The 18,846-nt window shown below is 43.4% G+C and overlaps 1 protein-coding gene across 1 annotated transcript; it reads right to left on the bottom strand.

Annotated features, from left to right (window-relative positions):
• Window positions 1-130: 130 nt before the first annotated feature.
• On the bottom strand, window positions 131-17,835 carry SDAD1 (SDA1 domain containing 1). The gene is made up of 22 exons (XM_065634451.1): window positions 17,696-17,835; window positions 17,472-17,576; window positions 17,242-17,340; window positions 16,975-17,085; window positions 16,056-16,127; window positions 15,866-15,966; window positions 14,220-14,277; window positions 13,542-13,616; window positions 12,649-12,750; window positions 12,115-12,184; window positions 11,304-11,407; window positions 10,030-10,087; window positions 9,388-9,446; window positions 8,958-9,034; window positions 7,796-7,893; window positions 7,308-7,384; window positions 6,739-6,871; window positions 5,650-5,744; window positions 4,989-5,182; window positions 4,612-4,696; window positions 4,075-4,236; window positions 131-482 (listed from the first exon to the last, which is right to left on the bottom strand). Exons 1-22 carry the CDS (start codon window positions 17,783-17,785, stop codon window positions 432-434), a joined length of 2,076 nt encoding a protein of 691 aa, XP_065490523.1. The 5' UTR covers window positions 17,786-17,835; the 3' UTR covers window positions 131-431.
• Between the last annotated feature and the right edge of the window lie 1,011 nt (window positions 17,836-18,846).

The raw sequence follows: 18,846 nt of genomic DNA, 5'->3' as shown, positions 1-18,846 counted from the left end.
GCTTAGGAAATGGCTTACTCAGTCTGTAAAATAAAAATTCCATGTATACACAGGTACAGACATAAACACTTGCTTTATAGAATGAGCCAGAATATCTTTTTCTTTCCAATTACTTGTTTAATTGGTCCGAGTAATTTTTTTTTAACAACAAGTTTGTATATTTTCATACTCCCATACAAAACCATCTGCAATTTATAGTCAATATAAGAATTGCCTTGTTCCCTACAACACAAAAAAAAATCCAAATCCTGCAAGGATTAAGGCCTCTTCAGTCTGTCCTATAGAAGCAATATCCAACAGCTTCTAAGTGTTCAATTTTAATTCTGAATAGAGATAAATCCAATAATGCATTTCAGTCTTTTTTGGGGTGGTAGATAAGCATTTCTAGGGCTACTTCTTCAAGGGTGATTAAATAATCCATTCTTGTTTTGCTATTTCAGCAGCCGTTTTCTCTTCTTCAGAAGTGCATCTCGAAGAGCCAGCTAAATATGAAATGAGTGGAATATTCAGGTAAGAAGAATAATATTGAGACAACACCACTATCACATCAATAACCCTTTTCAATATGCCCACCACACAGATGTATCCCACTGCTACTTTACCAAACCAGATACATTTGTAGACAAGATCACTGCACCAAAATGAAAAATTACTACTCATTCAGAAAGAAAAATTTTTGGTAAACAGACCAAATTTTGTAAGAGAAATCTACATCTAGCTGCTCGCACCATTTGTACTGCAGCTTTTCAATATATTCATCAGCAGCTGTTCAATATATTCATCAATGACTTGGATGAGGGAATTGAGTGTACTATCAGCAAGTTTGCTGATGACACCAAGCTGGGAGGAGTGGCTGACACGCCAGAAGGCTGTGCTGCCATCCAGCGAGATCTGGACAGGCTAGAGAGTTGGGCGGGGAAAAATTTAATGAAATATAACAAGGGGAAATGTAGAGTCTTGCATCTGGGCAGGAACAACCCCAGGTTCCAGTACAGGTTGGGGAATGACCTATTAGAGAGCAGTGTAGGGGAAAGAGACCTGGGGGTCCTGGTGGACAGCAGGATGACCATGAGCCAGCACTGTGCCCTTGTGGCCAAGAAGGCCAATGGCATCCTGGGGTGTATTAGAAGGGGGGTGGTTAGTAGGTCCAGAGAGGTTCTCCTTCCCCTCTACTCTGCCCTGGTGAGACCTCATCTGGAATATTGTGTCCAGTTCTGGGCCCCTCAGTTCAAGAAGGACAGAGAACTGCTGGAGAGAGTCCAGCGCAGGGCCACAAAGATGATTAAGGGAGTGGAGCATCTCCCTTATGAGGAAAGGCTGAGGGAGCTGGGTCTCTTTAGCTTGCAGAAGAGGAGACTGAGGGGTGACCTCATTAATGTTTATAAATATATAAAGGGTGGGTGTCACGAGGATGGAGCTAGGCTCTTCTCAGTGACAACCAACAGTAAGACAAGGGGTAATGGGTTCAAGCTGGAACACAAGAGGTTCCACTTAAATGTGAGAAGAAACTTCTTCTCAGTGAGGGTGACAGAGCACTGGAACAGGCTGCCCAGGGGGGTTGTGGATTCTCCTCCTCTGGAGACATTCAAAACCCGCCTGGACGCCTTCCTGTGTAACCTCACCTAAGTTTTCCTGCTCTGGCAGGGGGATTGGACTAGATGATCTTTTGAGGTCCCTTCCAATCCCTAACATTCTGTGATTCTGTGATTCTGTGATTTTTGTATACTGCAGGTAAGGTGGGACTGCAAGATGAAAACTGAGCCTCAATTAGCTTAAAACCGGCTGACTCAGGAAACAGCAAAAACATAACAGCACAGAGTAGACAACCGTTAATGAACAGAAGCCCTGGCCATACCCATGTCTTTCCTACTGCTGTTCTGTAACTACTTGTACTTAAGTTTAAAAGCCACTGAAACATGTCCATGAATGTAGACGGACTGAATCTGACCCAAGAAACCAGAAAGTAATAAAATATCAGGATGCAACTGAAATAATTTCTATAAATTTCTACAGAAAACAAGAGCAGGGTAGCATTTTCAGCTCTATGATTAAGAAGTTTGGGTAGAATTTTTCAGAAAGATCTACTTAAGTCCCATTAACCTATTTTTAATGATTAAGGACACTGCTAAGGAAAATTCCTGAAACTATTTATTTAACCTCTGAGACAAACGCTAACAGCTTACCAGCTAAAACTGGGAGCAGTAATTGGCAAACACAGACAACTACAGTGGCAGAAATACTGCGGTTACTTAACTCTTAGCTAAACATAATAGTACAATTAAGCAAAGAGTTGGGCTTCAAATAAAGTGTTTCAGTACATCATTAGCAGAACATATATAAAGAACAAGATAAGAGTAATGTAAACTGTTCTTCTACTGACGCATTCAATTAGAAGAGACCAAGAAAAAACTTCAGTCCAGCTCAGAGGTAAGCAGGATTAAATGGCATTTTTAAAATTATTGCAAAGCTTCTTTCCAAGGGAGGCAAGGAGGGATGCTAGAATTTTTTACAAGTGCCATATCACTTCTAAGAAACTTTGTTGTGTTTTTCAGACCTGGTTTAGTTGATTGGGGGATTTAGCTCTGGAATATAGACAGTCTGTTTTATTCTACCACCAAAGAGGGCAGCAGAACACAGTATCCTACAACAATGTACTCCAACTCACTTTTAACAAGTATTTCCAAATTATAGTCAACAGAGCCACTGATGCTATAGCCTAATTTCAGTGAAAAAGTATGAAAAAGTATTCTTTCCTTGTTTAGCTGTTACATTTAAACTTGAAGCATTTATCAGGAGTAAGGACTGAAACCACTCAAGTTGGTTTTTTTGTGAACCAAGCATAAGAATTATTTTAAGCAGCCATTTCCTAAAAATGCCTAGATTGTCCACTTGCTACAGTTTTTGTGTGTTTTGAGAGCTGGGTCAATGTGGACAGCCTTATTTGGGGTGAGGCAGAATGATGGCAAATAAAAAGACTACAGAGGATATTAGTCCAAGTCTTCCTGTTTCAGATAAACACTTAAGATACGTTCTCTCTATTGAGTCTATGAACACTTTCAGTCTTGCTGCTCTTAGGCAACATATTGCAGACAAATATACATTCTCTTTATGATATTGATCCTGGAAACAACTCACAAAGGAGGATTTATAAAAGCAGCATCTGAACATGCTCTAGCACAACACAGAACCTAGCAATAAAACAAAAACTAACACAAACAAAACCCCTGCATGATTAGATTATTCTCCAAGTTCTTCCTGGAAGATGTTCAAAGGAGCTGTATTTTATAACACCCTGTAACACCCCAGACTGGCCACCTGCCAGGTTGGCTAAAAGGATTTAAGGCAGATGGGTGGTGGTAGCGCAGACCCTCCCTGCCCAGGTGAGACGGCAGCGCACAGCAACGTGCCTACACCAGCGCTCGGCAAACAGCTGCCAAGCTTCAAGCTGAGGAAGAGGCCGAGAGCCTTCACCACTGAGGCAGCACATCGTGAAACCACTCTGGCAGGCTGAACCAAAGTGCTTGTTTTTTTCCTCAGGAGTTTCCAATAGGTATTTACACCTGTGCTTTCAGTACATTTGTGACAAGCTATTAGATGACCAAGGCCAGGACAGCCAACTCCACAGTGTGACAGTAATAGGAGAAAGGTCAAAGAACGAATATGGAGAGAGAAGCAACACACTAAAAAAAGCTTGTCCTAAAATACAACTCCATATCAGGGAAATATTTCTTATGTCACAGGATTATAGTCAGGGTTCTAATATGATCTGCTTGAGGTTATATAAAGGAAAACAAGCCATACCATCGTCTTCCTAACCTACGTGTGACTTTGCAACAGGGCCTGGTCCTCAATGCATATTGAAGACAAGAGACTGACAAAAGCATTCTTCACTGCCACTATCTCTGATATGCCTCCTCTGGGTAGGATTCAAGGGAAGCCACCCAGTCCACAATCCTTTCCAGCAATTAAATCATCAAATGAAACAAAGATTTATGGCACAGGATAGATGGCACTTCACCTGCACTGTAAGTTTACTGATCAGACTGCCCCAGCTGTTCTCAGTATTACTATTACCTGTTTTTCCCTGAAAGAACGCTTATTTTTCGTCCGGACACTATGGCTGTATCTCATCATCATGAAGTTCTTGTTCTTTTGCTTTTCTTTGTTGGACGAACTGGCAAATGGGTTAATTCTTGTTTTCTTTTTCACAAATTCTTTCCTGTCTGTTTTTCCAGCCTAGAATAGACAATGTCATATAACAGGGGGGTCATTTTCCTTTCCCAACAGTTAACATCAGCTGCAAAGGTTCCATGGCAGTAACAAGAAATTCAGGATTGTTATGACTTCTGGTGTGTGTTACATGCATTTTACAATGCTGGCTGTATTAATTACATTCCAGTGAAAACTGAGTGTGTCTGTCATGGTGACCAGCACAAGGTTGTTCATCTGTCACAGCCCAGATGCAACAGCACAAAACCATACAAAGCATTTCTCAAAACACAAATGGCACTCATCTTACAGATACAACCCCATCACCTCCTACCTTCTGCAGGAGACAGAGATATCCCCAAATCTGCAAAGGCAGAATAAGAAATTAGCCAAGTTCCTCACCATTGCAGTTGCTAATCTGGTCTCCTTGTCGGATTTAGGCTTCTTATGAAGATGTTCAATATCTCTCAGTGAAAGCAACTCTCCCCTATATAGAAAAAAAATAACAAAAGGCCATGACACACAAAACTTGATCTGGTAAGAAAACCAAAGTACCCTCCTGACCCTGCCCTGCCTCTCCCCCAGCTCACACCGCCGCCTTCCTGGAAACTTTGGCGGATCCCCAGGGCCAGGAGCCCTTCCGGGCTGTGTGGCTGTTTGCCACTTGTCACCAAGGGAAAGTACTGACCAAGAGCAAAGCTGTGTACCCTGCTGCAATTAAAAGGTCTATGACCAGGTAACAAGGAAGAGAAAGCATGCATCAATATTCAATATCCTACCTGCCCTCCTCCTCTTCATCATCTATTTCAATGTTTTTCCTTTTCGCACCTTTGCCGGGTGCAGAATTAAGTTCTTTGGAGAGCTGGGCAAGGCGTATTTTGTGGAAGTCCTCTTGAGTTAGCAGCCTGCTTGTACTGACTGCTGCAGCTTTGGCTTTTCGTTCCTCTATGGGCATGCTTTTTATCTTCTCTGCCTTTTGAAAAAGCACAAAAGAATAATCATCCAGAGCTTTGCAAACCACTTCTGTCCATAATCCATGAGCCTTGCCTCCCAAATACCCATGTAGGGGCAAATACTACTGGGAAGTGCTACAACCAGCTGCTAAGATTCTTCAGTCTTATATTCAACATGTAGTATCAGAAGAACGAAGTAAGTCCAGTCCTTCATATTTCAGAATCAAAAAAGCACTTATGTACATGTCAGTTTTGAAGGAATTCAGTACTGAAACAGAATTACCCCATCTCTCCTCCTCTCACCCTGACTACACATGTGTACTTCAGCACAGGTATTAAATCATCTTTAAACCTCTCTGATTCTGGTCAAGTAACTCCACAGCCCTGTACATTAGTTATGAGCAGCCACTCGAAGGTAAAAAGCAAGATAATCTGGTGCAATATTAACATTCACTTGTATTTGGGGTAGAAGACACATAGAACTTACTACTTCTTGCTGCTCCTCATCTGAGGAGTGACGCACATCAATCCATTCTCCATCTTCATTGTCTTCCTCACTCAGACTAGCACTTTCCCATCCATCTGCTCAGGGAAGAAGTGCACAGAGCTGTTAATACAGATTCATCTTGACATCTTACATTCCAAATAATGTCAGATTGCTTCCCAAGCTCTCGCTGCCTCTCACTACCAATCTGCTAACTGCACTGATGCCCAGGGCCATGCAAACCAAAACCAAACGAGCTGTAGGCCTCAGCATCCCAGCCTTACAACTACACTGACATGACTAAGACAAAAAGTACTCACGCATCTGATTGATAAGTCACTCACAATTAGCAAAGACATCCATAGTTGAACAGACCAGCAGCTCCCATGCTTTTACCCCCTGGCAAGTTCAGCTACCAAATTCCATCTGGCATGTGACTGATTTAAAGCTGTGCAAAGTGTCTCAGCTTGGATTTTTCAGTGCACCCACATCACACATTCAGCTGTGGACACTAATTTTTATAGTGATAATTGCATATCATACAGCTGTGTAAAACCTTTTTAAACACACACCCCCATAGAACAGACTGCTTAAAACACCTGGTGTATTTTGTCATTCCTGTGAGCTGCATTTTCTTAATACATTTCTTAATTATGAGTTTATAACCAACCTAGAATAGCCATCAGAGCCTTAGCAGGAAATGCATTTATATACATCTCATACACTCAAAACCAAGCCACAGAAAATATCCAAAGCGGCTGGCAACAAGTCAGTGTTACAGCACCATGCACCTTATTGCTGTGCATTGCAAAGCTTAACTCTCATTTGATGTTCAAGATGCTCAAAACAAAGTGCATTTGGGACAGTCTCTGAAGAGCCAGTTTTCAGACACTCCTTGTAACACTGCTTAGCAATGGTGTACCCCATCTCTGCCCCCCATAATCTAAACAAGGAGGCAAACAAATACAGACGTTTGCTAGCCACACAGCATACTACAGCAAGAAATTAAATGCAGAAACACCAGGGTTTATGTCCAAATAAAAACTTAGTTACAATGACACAGAATAGAAGTAATATAGAAAAAAAGCCAACCTTCCTCTTGGTTTCCTCCCTTTTCCTTTTGACTCTCAACATCCAGTACTTCTGCTCCTGGAATATAATCTTTGGCATCCAGCTCCCCATACTCATGAATCCTGGCTTCCACAGAGGCCTCAGTAGGCTTACCCTGTAAGCAAACAAAATACATGTTCAGCAGGCTGCTATTTTAATGCCCACAAAACCATTAAAAAAAAAAGCTGCGAGAGAGGAGGATGCAGGTAGAAAAGATAAAATTCCACCTGATGATAAAAGATTTTGAATTACTGAAAAGTTGAACTAACTCTAGGAAGATAGTTGTCGTGGGGGAGTAATTCAGGGTTTGGGGGATCAAGTGCACCCACCACAATAGTCAAGCTTCTCAAGCATGTTCCATCAAGGAGTTTGATAAATCTGAACTAAGTCTTGAAAGAAGAAAGTACCACATCAAAATGCAGCAAGGGAACAGGCAGAGGGAGGAAACACACGATCCCGCCTCATTCTCAAGAGGCTAGGAGATTAGTTCTCATTTTTTTCCGTGCACAAGCCTATGTTTACAGTGAATGCAACATGCATGGAACACTTACTCTGAATTTCTTCTGCAGCATCTCTGGATTCAGTGAACGGAAAAGGTGTATCAGAGTTCTTGCAGACATCATCACATCTACCCAGAGAAAAAAATAATCAGGAATAAGTACAGAAAAGCAGAATCTTGAACAAACTGAAAGGTCACTCAATCAGTATTGACAGCCCCCTCACACATTTTCTGAAGTTACAGCTCCTGCCGATTTCTCCAATGCAGGACCCAGCTCTTACTTGGGGCCAAATCTTTATTAGCAAGCAGTTTCCCTTCTTGAGCTCTCAGATCCCCCACCATAACTACTCTCAACTGTTTAGTCTCTTAGGTATATGCACTCCAAATACAGAGAAATTCAGACATATTGAAAATCATATCTCTCAGCTCATATAAAAATAAAGCATTATTATTATTATTATTATAAAGGCTACAACAATGGAGAACCAGATGATAGGAGAAAAACATGATCCAGAAGTCATATCCATGTAATAGACTTACTTTTATTTTTATGAGTCTTGTACTGAACGAGGTCTTGGAGCAGATCTTCAGTCATGGCTAATGGACATCTTGCAGTGATTTCTTTTATTGCATTGATTCTAAAAAATGGAAAGTGAAACATGTTCTGAACACCACAGTTGGGAAAGGCTCCTACTGGCCCACTAAGAGGCTGAATTGTCTGGAACTTCAAGAGCCTTATGCAGCATTTATACAACTTTTAGTTTAATAGAGAAGAACATCACAAGGTACTCTCCATGCTGTAATTCCTCAAACCCTTATACATTTGCCCATGCTCTGTATTTTCCAGCTATTATTTTATCTCAGACCTCAGGATTCTGCAACTGAAGTCTGGGTCCAAGCAGACCAGCAAAAGCACTCAGAGTCACCAAGAAAAATTACCACAGTTCTGGAGTCAACCACAAGCAGGCAAAGGACAGCATAACAGAAGTCCATGTGCTCGTACGAGTTCCTTTTTAAACCATCTTCATGCACACTCTTACTAAATTCATACCTGGATTAAAACCACATCAGGAAGTAAAGAAATAGCTCACAAAACATTCCAAATGCAGCAGTGCACAGTAGTCTTCCCCTGTCAACTGCTTCGTCTTCTCGAGGAACAGCTCAGCTCTCCCAAAATTACTGCTCATTCTCTACTGCACCTGTACCAGAGCTTCCACAAATACCTCTCTTGACTAATCAAAGCACATAGCGGTTTCACTAACAGCAACAGTTAAACTTGTCAGTAGTGAAATTTCATCTACCACACATGACAATTTTGAGTCCTGAATTATGATGCTATCCACTCACTGAATATTTACAAAGGGTATTTTAATTCACAGGCAAGATGTTTGCCCTCAAAGTAGGAACAATATCTGGGAAGGAAAAATACAAGACCAAAGGAGAAAGCAAAAAAATGCACCATCATGAAATCCAAAAGAGCTGAAGTCTTAACTCTAAGTACCAAAACCCATCATTCAGGAGAATTTAGAGGACTGCCAACAAAAGAGAAAGTTCACATAGAAATAATGTCCTAACTTGTTTTTTCTCAAGTGGATTCTTGAAAGCATAGTATGGATGACAGAACTATCTCAAGTGGTTTAAACACAAAATCTTTTTTCCACACTGAGTGAGTTTTACAGTTTTTGTGAGATTCTGTACCCACCCTACGGTCATAACCTCTCCAGAATTCTTGTCAGTGACGAAGTTGTTGGCAATTGTCATTAACACTGACTGGATAATCTGAAATAAAAAAGGTCAAATAAACTTACTGCATATTTAATAAAATTTTGAACATTATTAATTACTTAGAGCCCTTTTCACAGAAAGATACAACTCAGAATTCACCTGTATAGCCTGTAAACTTTTTCTAGACAACTTGTCATACAGAAATTAAGTCACTGGACATGGGGGTTGGTTCCCTTTACCAAAAACCACTCCTTGGAACTTTCGGAAGTAGCCAAAATTACCACAAGCTTTTCAAAACAAAGAAGCTGACCAGATTCCCTTCCACCCCCTCCCCACAAATGCACTAGTTATATCTCTACGCTGGCTCGCTGTCCATTTTTAACATGACCCAATCTAGGAGTACTGACCTCAGGTGGCACCAGCTGATGTGAAGCTTGTGCAGCAAACAGAAGAATCTTTGTCACTTCTGGAAGGGGAAAAAAAAAAAGTGGGAAGAAGTCAAAGTATACTGCTGCAGCTTACTCTGGCTGATAATGCATCCGCCAAAACACCTCAACAGGCTGCTCAGTCTGAGTCTCAGAGCCATTTCAGTCTGAAGTTACTTGGGATGACTATTTCTCCTTTGCCACCAAGCATTAGGAACTCACTTTGTCTCCACCTCAGCAGCAGCACAGGCCCTTCATAGACAGCTAAGACGAGAAGGAATGCTCTACAACTAGAGTGAAACATGACTAAAAGAAAATAGCAAAGGACACCGATGCTTTGCTCAACTAGTCAGGATTTGCTCTGGAACCAGCGAATCAGCAGTTTCCATTGCTGGCATTTCTCAAGTGCGCAAGTAAGAAGCATTGAGTGCACACAGCTTCCATTCAAGTACTAAGTGCTCTGCACTTGTGGCAGTCAGCGCTTCTCGCTTCATCCGCAGCCTCTGGACTACTCTCAATTCCTACTAAGCTACTGCTGCCTATTCATTCACAGCATCACTTCCAGGAACTGACCGTACATGTGGCATGATGGACCGGCAGCATTATCTGCTAGTAGCTACTTACCTCTCTGATGGGGCTGGAGGAATCTCTGAATGAAGGGGTAGAAGTTAAAAAGAAAAAGCTGCAGGAAAGAAATAAGTTGTAATAGATTAGCTTCTTGTCTTCTAACTTGAGATCATCTTCGTAGGCTCATACGGGCTGATACGCTGTAAAACAATTAGTGATTCTACACAGCTTGCTCTCCACATGCCTTCAATTTTATTGCATGATGCAGTCTCTTGAGCTTTAAATATGTGGAGAAAAGGAAGTGACTTGTCCAAAGGAAATATAAAGCTCAGTCCTAAGCTCTGTGAAACCCAGAGAACAGTTCTTGTGAGACTGCACAGCATTCACAGTAGTGCAGTCTGCTGCATGATCCTACAGTATGCCACCTCCCTTAGCCACAGGAACACAACCTTCTCTCCCAAAACAGACAGACTGTCGCTAAGTGCACTTGCATTTAGCATCTGAGTCCATTCAGTAATTTTTCCAGCAAGACCTGAAAAAAGATTTGTTGCTGAAGCAGCCTCAGACCTATACGCACACCTCCCACATGACTTCACAAGATCTCCTATCTACAGGACACATACTTCAGGTTAAGTTCTGCCTAAGCCTCATACAACAAGGAAATAGCACAGACTGAGGCCAGACACCACAGCAACACTTGGGTCTCTGCAGTGGGACACCACATGTCAGATGTCCTGGCCACTAGAGGAGAGCTTTGTCCAGAACACAGAGCACAAATGCCAAGCTGTGTGTGCCTGGATGTCATCCCAATATGGGGTCAGAAAGCAGCTGGCCTGCCTTCTCACGGTCCTTATGTTCAGTGTTGTTCATCCATGCAGCCAGACTGAGTAATTCCACCTTCTCGGTAACCTTTGGGATACTCACAAGGACTACTGTCTCACCCCTGCCCTGCAGAGCAGATTACAACCAAGGAACAAACTCTCCAGGAACTTTTAACATGCTTTGGCTATACCCCACAGCATGCTGTACATAAGCAATTGCTGGACTCCTTTGCAAAGCCTTTCTCCTTTGAAGAACCTCCCAGAAGCACAGAGGTCTGTTTGGTCGAGACAGCTCAGCTATCACAGACCAACAGGTTTCTCTCGCAGAGCTCACTTAGTACCACACACGTACACCGCTGTGCCATTCCACAAGGCCCACTGGCAAACACCTGAGCATGCATCATTTTTCAACATACAGCAAAATTACAGAGGCACAATGCCAGAGCACACACCACCACCCAACCCAGGCTGGCTGCCATCAGACCACTCAAACATTAACAGAGTACATACCTCATGTATTCCAACTAGCCTAGATATAAGGTCCATGAGCATCATCTTCACTTCAAATCGTTCCTTACAGTTCTCCAGCTGCTTCAGTAGCTTCTCTGCAAAGTCTAGAACAAGCAATAATAGGTTTGTGGTAGACTCAAAGACCACAGTGCAAAACTCAATTAGGACGGTGTTAAAAAAGGCGGCCAGTTTGGTTCATTTTTTTAAGCCCCAGTGTCCTTGCACGGAGAAATTCAAGGTGGCCAGGGAACTGCTCCTGATTGCTTATTTTTCATCTCATTGAAGGTCTGAAGCTGTGCACAGGTTCAACAGAAAGGAAAACCAGAACAAGTTCCACAACATCATAAACACTAGGTCAATATTTAAAGATTTTTAGATACATTTTGGGTCCATCTGAAAAACAAAGTCCCCAGAGGTTCAACTAGATCACACTGAGAACAAGACAAGCAATATTAAACTAGTAATAGCAATACTTTTTTTAACAGGGGCAAGCCAAATAAGCTATAGTAGGTAACCTGCTCCCTGTTCATCACTATGGCCCTCACACATACAAGAAAGAGGTAGAGAGCCACATTCTGATCTGTAGCAACCTGAAGCAGGTGATATAATATCACTCCTCCTCTTATCTACAGGTGTTCCACTACAATCACAACAGGACTGATCTCACTTCTGTAAATGCTATGACACTCTAGGATAAAGCACGCTACAAGTATCTACTTGTCACTTTAATTCTCCTTGAAAGTTGTGTCTAAAATTCAGTGTCTAGGATTGACACAACTTGAAATAAAGACAAAATACAATGCATACATACCTTGGGGATCATGAATCAAGTGAATAGCAGAAAAGTTGAACACCTCTGGCTTGCTCTTCTTTTTCTGTTTCTGCATGGCAAAAAGAGAGACTTTTCTTCTCTCCCTGAAAAAGCTCCACCTGCTTCAGCTTCAGGCTGCTGTTAAAAGCTGCTATTTACCCTTCTTCTCTTCTAAAAGACGTACTTAGATTTTAGCAAGTAAACTATCATCCTTTTCAATTGCATAGGGTTTTCAGCCACCTGACTTAATAGGCAACAGGAGCTGCATTATAGTTACTTATCAAGCAACTACATTCTCTAATTAGGGGACCACAGAAAGGGTACCAAGAGCAGAACTAATCCACAACTTAGTCTAAGTCCATTTCCAAGTATCTCTCTTCCAGACAAACATCTTGTGCCTGGCTGACAGATGCTGGAACACCTGAAGGCTTTTATCTAGAAGAGATGCCAACAGCTAGCTGGCAGGGGCAGCAAGAGTCCTGCACTTGAAGGCTTAAGGTAAAACGCCACCAAGTCAGACACCACTTTCCTCACCTTGAGAACCTTCATCGCTTTTTCCAGTTTCTTCTTGCGCTTGGTGGTTTTCTTGTTGGTTGCATAGCGCATCATGAGATCTCTGGCTGTGGGAACATCATCCTTCAGAAAGAACATCAGTAAAACAACACTCAGGCGAAGTCAGGCTTCAAACGGGAATCAGAGAAACCAAAACTAACAGTATTTTACGGGAGCATGTAGTATATTTGAAAACTCTCCTATATAAACATCATACAGAAATATGGGCATCTAAAGTCCCAATTCCGTAAAACTAGCTACATACCTATATGCAAGAGAAATCAACGATATTTAACAGCACATTATCACAGTAGTATTTACAGCTGGTTAATTACCCAGTATTGTTCAGTCACAAACAATTCTATTCTGTATTAGGAGGTTGTAGACTGAAATCCTGTTAGGCTATCGGCCTTCAGGGTAACTGAATTATGTTCATTGGTACATAAATGGGAAATAAAGCCCAAGAGAGAAAACTGAAGACAGACAGCTAAAAAACTACACCACCTTCCAACACAGCACTTGAAAGCCTCTTCCCACAATTCCACATTACACATCTAGCAATTCATTAGCTTAATGAACTACACTGACTAGCCCCTGCTTAGGTCTTCCAAATGAATTCCTTCCTTCACAAGGACAAGAGGGAAGCAAAGGAACTCTTAGCATTGGTCTGTACACAGCCAGCCAAGGCATTCCGCTGTCAGTCGGGGCCAGCTGTCAAAACCATTAAACTTTTGTGAAGCATGCAAACATCTGGAGTACACAGGATGGGAAACGAGTAACACAGAACTAGATAGAGTGGTGCAGCCAGGGTCACTGTGATGAGGGACCTGTGGAGAGAATCAAGAATGGAGAGAAGGTTTAATCACAACACTCACCTCAGACTCTGAGTCACTGTCCTGTTTCTCATCTTCATCTTTCCCAAGAAAGAACTTCAAACTAGCAACTAATACCTGAAAAGGAAATTAAGTTCATATAGGACAGGACAAACCAACAAGAGTATTTACAACAGTCATACATCCACATCTTAGGTTACACAAAGACTCCTCCATTTTTTTTTTTTACAGGCATGAATATGAACAGAAAGCAAACCAAATCACAGACTGAATGCCATAAGTATTTTGCACATACACAGTGAATTTTTGCTGCCCATCCTCAACAACCAGAGGCATATTAAGAGTCAAAAAGCTGCTGGGCTTCCACAATGCCTGGGGCAAGTTTAGAGACCCAAATTCTCTTGCTACCATTCTGCAAAGCAATTTCAATCTAGTTGCTCCACTTCAGCTTAATCAGGAACTCCTGCACAGCTGATCTGGACACCTGCCTGCCCCACAGCAGCCCGGTACTTATTGTAAGACAAGGGCTCAATTCTGTTGCTCTGCAGGAACCAAATCCCACCTCCTTCAACAACACAAGTGGCATTTTGAAAATAAAGCAAGTAGAACTAAAAAGATGACTGGAGCTTGTTAGCAACTGCAGTAACAAACTAACAAGTCACACACAGGAAGAAGGTAACTTGGGTAACATCCAGCTTCACGAAGCAATTCTTTTCTCACCTTTGTCACTTTGGAAAAGCAGGCAGTCGTGATGACATTTACTGTTTTGGCATCGTTCCTGGAAAAAAGAAAACCACCATTAAAGTTTGGCAATTTTAATTTGTTCTCAGAAAAATAAATCTCATGAAATAACACTCCCAAAAAGCAGGAAGCTCAAGTCTCCCAGTGCTCCAAGTAGACAGGCTAAAAAAGTTCGGCTTCTGTCATTTTCTTTAACTCTTCTAACACAGCAGTGACTTCATCTAAACAGACAGACATTTATGTTCCATCTAGTCCATGCTGTGGCTGAAGAAACAGAATCTCCTGGATGAAAACTAAACACAGATTCTCACTTTTTCCACTGGTAAAAATAAAATCCCTGCCTGATTAAAAAAAAAAAATCAGTGTACAATTCTAACATTAGAAAAGCAGCTGCATAGTTTTGAGATAAAGCATGCTCTAAAAATAAGGGTTTAGAAGTAAAATCTGCAGAAATGAATTTGATTTTATACTACATTTCATGTACATACAAACCTACTTTTTAAAACTGCAAAAGTACTTTCCTTTCAGCAACACTTTTTTTCACAAGTCCCTGTTTTTTAGAGAAAATAGTTCTCAGCCCACTCCTACACCACACAAATCTTACAGCTGTTGTGACCTTTTTCATTTATGCCACAGAACAGATATTTCCTTGAGTGCTACACATCAAAACACTTGGGCCCAATTACCCCCTGGCACCACGTCCCATCTGCCAGCTGCATTTCTCTGCAACACCTGGAAAGATACCAACTCACACCCCAGCTTAACTCACATGGAAACAGCTGGGAACTCCACTCAAGTACGGAATTCTAGGCCTGCATCATCAGCGCTCTGCCACTGATCTGTTCTGGGGACATTGGCAGCAGCAGTCACACTGCTGACTGGCACTGTCACTTGTTGCACTTTATCTCTGTACGGTTCATTTCTGTGCAAGAACTAAGAGCAGAGGAGTTACAAACTGAACCGCTTTAATGTGTTTTGACAGCCAAGAATCAAGCAGAAGGAACAGACTGCCATCTTCTTGTGCAACTAACCACTGGGTAACATCTGCTCTGGCATTTTATAAAACAGAAAAATTCAGCAACATTAGGTACAAAACAGCCACTGACAGTCATCAATGTGCTTTTATTCCCTTCAATACTTACCTAGATAAGAATTTTCAAGCTAGTCTCTACAAAAAAAGCTATCTTATTGTTTCACAAAAAAATCCAAACCTGAAAGCACCCATTAGATCAGTCAACTAAAATCAGCTTAGAAACTTAAGAGAACAAGAAAAAAGGCAAAACTCCTCTCTCCACTGCACATCACAAGCTGTATGCTAATATTCACAGCTTTAATGAGCTAAAGCTCAAAAATGCAAGCTGCACATCGCTTTGGTTTGAAGTGCAATTTACATACCATTTTCAACTAAAACATTAAATACTCAACATAAGTAAGACTTCACAGCATACAGTATTTCTTGTCAGCTAAAACACATTCCACAAAGCCTAGCCCCACTGGAATAGCAAGAAAATAAAAACATGTATGTCACTGCCCCCCACATTACATTTTGCGCTACATGCCACAAGTGATGTCAGGATGGCCACCCCAAAATAACCAGGGAATCAATACGAGCCTGCCAGACCTACCAAATATTCCTTCTGTAAAGCTCGATCATCACATCCAGAGAGATCTTGGCAGCAGTGGGATTGCTGTCTCTCAACATCGTGTACATGAAGTTCTGCAGTGTCTAAGAAAAACATTAGGAAGCACTTATTTTAAGTCTTTTACCATATAGAGAGATTTAACTCAAGTATCTCTGAAATCTGAAATACTTACTGTGTTGACTTTATTGTTTTTGTGTTTAGCATTGACATTCTTGATGTCTGTCACGATGTGAGTGTACAGAGTCTGAAAACAGAGAGATGACAGTAACCTACACAAGTCACAGGGAACAATGCAGATGTATTATGACTTCTCCCAAGTCTTGATGTACTGAAGTGAGAGACCAAGGTGATCACCACTAATATTAGTTTCCCTTTTAAGTTACAATTGGAAAAACACTAAGTTATACTCTAAATCCACACTTATGTTTAGTTTTCGTGTCTTTGAAAAGTGTACTTAATTTACAACACAAACTGCACTGAAGGTGGGACAATGAATGGGATGAAGTGTGGCTTAAAGAACTCCCACCGCTCTTGCACTCAGGCACCTTCTGATGTCTGCTTTAGTAATTCTGGTGACAAAGCAACTCCTGCCATCTTCACACCAGCAAACCTGAAAAAAGCTTTAGCAGCTGGCTTGGCTTGGGTTGCTGTACTCAGTTTTCAGATGGAATTCACTAGGGCCTGCTCCAAGAGCAACATCTTGATGGGTTTCACCCGCAGACTTACTCAAGCTGCTCACTGCAAACGCAGGACAGAGCTCCAGCCTGCAAGAGCACATAACCATGTTCACAGCAGCACCCTCTACAGCTAATTAGACACAGATCAAGTCACACAAATGAGGTTCTTAGGGACACAGTTTAATGACAGCGTTAGGCTAGCAGTTGGATTTGATCTTGCGGGTCTTCTCCAACCAAAATGATTGTATGATTCTATGCCTCTGGTGCTGTCAGTTGCTGAAATGGCAGAGCTACTCTAAACTTTATTTTGGTATTAAGGAAAGGAGAAGAGCTGCCTGCCAGCACTGCGCTACTTCTGGCAAGTTGGTCAAAACCCACTGGAAATCAAGACCAGCTTTTGAAGGCATGGCTTACTTTTCGGAGAAGTTTATCATGACACCGCAGCAGCTGAAAGAAGAGTTCCAGCAAACTCGTTGGATTTATGAGATTCTTGTTTCTTAACAAGATCAAAGCCTTACAGAAAGTCTGTAAGAGAAAACAGGGAATGAGAATTCATAATAATCCACAGTTCCATCTTTATTTAAAATTAAAAAGCAAGCTATATGCTCAAATCTCAACAGTAAAGGGCATATATTACGGACAGGACTCTGTCTGCCCAAAGCACGTGGGTGCGGGTCTCACCATGCGCAGGTCAGCGTCCAGGACCGTGTGGTGGTAGGAGAGCAGGTCCTTGAGCTGCTGGGGGAAGCTCAGCATGTGCTCCGGGTAGCAGTGGGCGACCTGCGTGAAGGCAGACGAACAAAACCCTACCAAACGCTCCAAAGAACAACTTGCATTCCCGGAAACAGGCAGCAGTGCTGCTGAGGCCTTGGTCAGCTGCAGTCTGGCAGCAGCACGGGGCAGGGGCTCACCTGCGCCAGGAACATCACCAGCTCCGCCAGCTCCCTGCTGGGCTTGTCCGGCTGGAACGTGAAGATCTCCAGGTGGGACTGGTAGTGGTGGTACTGCTGGAGGAACTGCGGACACACGGGAGGCGGCTGCAGGGCGGCCCGGGCTGCCCCGGCCGCCCCGAGCTGCCCCGGCCTGCCCCCGCCGCCCCGCCACAGCCCGCGGCTCCCGCCGCTCCGCTTCCTACCTCCTCGGTGTAGGAGGTGGGGTCCCGCTTGACGAGGTTCTGCAGCTGGGGCAGGTTGCTGGGCAGCTTGTTTCCCTGCCGGCCCGACATGCTGCCGCCACCCGGCCCGGCGCCGCCGGCACACGTGAGCCACGCCTGCGCGCCCCCGACCGGCGCCGCCGAGGGACAAACTTCCGCCAGCCGCACGTCCTGCGGCTGCGCTACTGCTGGCGCACGGGGAAGGAGCCGGGAGAGCAGCCCCGTCAAAGTTTGAAACGGCGAGGCTTCACTTTGGTGAACAAAACTGCCTTCTCTCCAGTTTTCCAAATTATTCCCCCTCTTACTTGCATCACGTCACCCCAGCGCAGTGCCCCGTCCTCGCCCTGGCTGGGTCACGTATCTTAGCTCGCTCAAGTCAGCTGTCAAACGCCAAGTGCTGCCAGCAGCGCAGCAACGCGCTGACCAGTCGAGTCCGGCCCTTCGCAGTTGTGCTGCTCATGATGTGCCGCAAATCCTGACGACTTGCCAGTCCCAGCCGTGCCGGGCAGAGAGCACCAGCGCCGGTTCCCGCTCCAGCAAGTCAAACCAGCAGCTGTTTGACTGGCACGGCCGCGAGCAGCCGGCGCAAGGGCCACCAAGGGCAGCCTGAAGCAATGAAGCTTCTCGCTTGCCGTAAGAAATAAACCAGCCACACACAGCCCCGTGAGGAAGGGTGGGACTGACAGCAGGGGCTGATAGCAGGCACTTGTGGTACTGCCAGGGTGAGCAGCTGGCAGAAGCATGCAGCATTATTAGGAGCCCGGAATTATTAACATCTCAAGCCAAGACTTTCCTCCCTAAAATGCTTTTAATTAAGAACACAGCAGCCAGCTGTAACCACCTGAGCACACATTTGCTAAACAGATTGCCAATAGCCACCTGAAGCTTCCGATTCAGGTTTCGTTTTTCCTGAAACCCTGAGAGCAGCTGAGCCCCAGCGCCGGCCCCGCCCGCCGTGCCCAGCGCCCCGGCCAGGACGCGTTCCAGCTGCAGGCACCGCTGATGTTGCAGGCACCGCTGATGTTGCAGGCACCAGGACACTCTCAGTACTCCCAAGAAGGTACAGCCTCAGCATTTGCTCAGGACGCTTTGCAGAGCCAATGGGGAAATACATGCTCCCCTGCTGGCGGGGA

The sequence above is a fragment of the Caloenas nicobarica genome, chromosome 4 (assembly GCF_036013445.1).
Source record: "Caloenas nicobarica isolate bCalNic1 chromosome 4, bCalNic1.hap1, whole genome shotgun sequence".
In the NCBI taxonomy this organism is placed as follows: domain Eukaryota; kingdom Metazoa; phylum Chordata; class Aves; order Columbiformes; family Columbidae; genus Caloenas; species Caloenas nicobarica.
Note: the sequence above shows the minus strand (reverse complement) of the source record. Positions and strands in the feature narration are given on the sequence as shown.

Coding starts and splice junctions, on each gene's coding strand:
- SDAD1 (XM_065634451.1), bottom strand. CDS start 17,785: ATGTCGGGCCGGCAGGGAAACAAGCTGCCCAGCAACCTGCCCCAGCTG. Junction 17,341..17,471: donor TGGTGATGTTCCTGGCGCAG/GTGAGCCCCTGC, acceptor GCCTTCACGCAG/GTCGCCCACTGCTACCCGGA. Junction 6,872..7,307: donor TGCTGCAGAAGAAATTCAGA/GTAAGTGTTCCA, acceptor GTTTGCTTACAG/GGTAAGCCTACTGAGGCCTC.